Source organism: Haplochromis burtoni, unplaced genomic scaffold (assembly GCF_018398535.1).
Source record: "Haplochromis burtoni strain Fernald_Lab_line unplaced genomic scaffold, NCSU_Asbu1 Contig_5494, whole genome shotgun sequence".
In the NCBI taxonomy this organism is placed as follows: Eukaryota; Metazoa; Chordata; class Actinopteri; order Cichliformes; family Cichlidae; genus Haplochromis; species Haplochromis burtoni.
The window spans coordinates 1-1,670 of NW_024587855.1; the positions used below are offsets into that span (position 1 = coordinate 1).

Consider the following 1,670-nt stretch of genomic DNA (forward strand, 5'->3'; position numbering starts at 1 on the left):
TTTGGTAAAGTAAATCCGTTGGGCATCTTTCTTTGCCTTTAGACAATAATTCTGATGGCAAAAGAGCCAAACGGGACAGGCAAAAAAGAAAAAAAAAGACTTTTGTATTTTAATGCACTACTTAAATGTAGTTAATTTCTCCCCTTTCCTTTAAAATACCTGATATTCTGTAATACTAATAAATAAGTCATGAACTTTATAAAATTACTTGTGCACTACTTAAAATTAAATTAAATAATTTCTGTTTTCTGTAAAAACCTGACTTCTCACCCCATTATTCCAGTGTATCTGCTTTAAGTTATTGCAGTCAAATAACTACACTGAAATTAAAAATAAAATACACTGAAATGCAGTTTAATTGCAGGGGAATTATGCCACTAGTCTCCGATGAGGACAAAGGACTCATCCCGTCGTGACACATTAAAAAAGCAATATATTTGACCTTACTACGAAATAAATATGTTTTATGTCAGATGCAGCTACAGGGGATGATTGAGAGCAACTTTTGCAATAAAAGAGCCTTTAATCTGGGACAAAACGTTGTAACAGCTGCAGACAGGTTGTTTGTGTGTGCCTCACTTTAGTGCAAAAGCTGCACTCAGAAAAGGTGCTTTGTGAGGCTGAACAGCGATCAATCACACAGGGAATGAATATCCCAAAGTTCAAGTGGGTCAAGAGAAAAATCAAAAAGCTGAGTCCAGTCTTCTGCTCAGTTGCTTCCCTCTAGCTCCAGTCGAGGCCCCAGATTCGGGAGCTGTTCGTCCTCACTTTGATCCTTAGGCTGGTAAATCATATTCTGGTAAATTGTATTGTCCACCGGGGTTAGGATTTTGCTTGGTGGCTTGTTGGGGCGTGGAGGGCCCTGCTGTGATGAGAGCAGTGGCTTTTGAGAGTCTCTGTGTCCTGAAACAGGTTTATATGTTTCTTCATAGTTGCCAGTCTCTGCACCCCTTTTCAGCAGGTGTGTGTAGACGAGAGTGTCATCAATCTCTTCGTACACATGGGACTCATCATCTTTACAAGTCCCCAGCACGTCTGGGGATTCGTATCCTGGTAAGAAGTTGATGCCATTAGGATTATAGACAGCAACTTCATAATTGCCTTTCTTCTTCTTCTTCTCCTTCTTCTTCTTCTTGTTCTTCCTGTTTGGCAGGAGAAAAGAGAAGATTGGGATTATTTTCTGTTTTATTCAGCTATTGATGGGTCATCCCCTTTGAAAACACACTAAATAATAGAAATACTCACCTAATCATTACAACTAGCACTATGACAGAAATGACCAGCAGAGTAGCCACTACACCCAGGATGATGGTTAAAGGTGCTATAGAGGAGAAACAATTAACTTGGTTAACATTTGGATCACATTTTCGACTGTGCAGTGGTTGTAAAAAAGAATTCAACAATAAATAGAATTGCTGAAGCTGGAAAATCACTCAATTATCGTTTATCCTCCCGAGTGTGAAGCTACACTACAGCCTCATATTCCTGTGGTGCCTTACACCAAATGCTAAAGTTATCAAGCTGATGTGATCTGGTCACAGTGCTGCAGTTCTTTTTGTCATAAACCAAAGTCTTGGAAAAATCTGGACCTAGTGATGACGAGGTTTTACCCAGACCATCAAGTTTGAAATACCTTCCTAACCTGTTTGCTCTGGGGAGTCATGCTCAAA

The 1,670-nt window shown here is 39.5% G+C and overlaps 1 protein-coding gene across 1 annotated transcript; it reads right to left on the reverse strand.

Annotated features, from left to right (window-relative positions):
- Positions 1 to 112: 112 nt before the first annotated feature.
- Positions 113 to 1,614, reverse strand: LOC102294476 (CUB domain-containing protein 1). The gene is made up of 2 exons (XM_005953575.2): positions 1,246 to 1,614; positions 113 to 1,142 (listed from the first exon to the last, which is right to left on the reverse strand). The coding sequence occupies exons 1-2, from the start codon at positions 1,251 to 1,253 to the stop codon at positions 710 to 712; spliced, it is 441 nt and encodes a 146-aa protein (XP_005953637.1). The 5' UTR covers positions 1,254 to 1,614; the 3' UTR covers positions 113 to 709.
- Between the last annotated feature and the right edge of the window lie 56 nt (positions 1,615 to 1,670).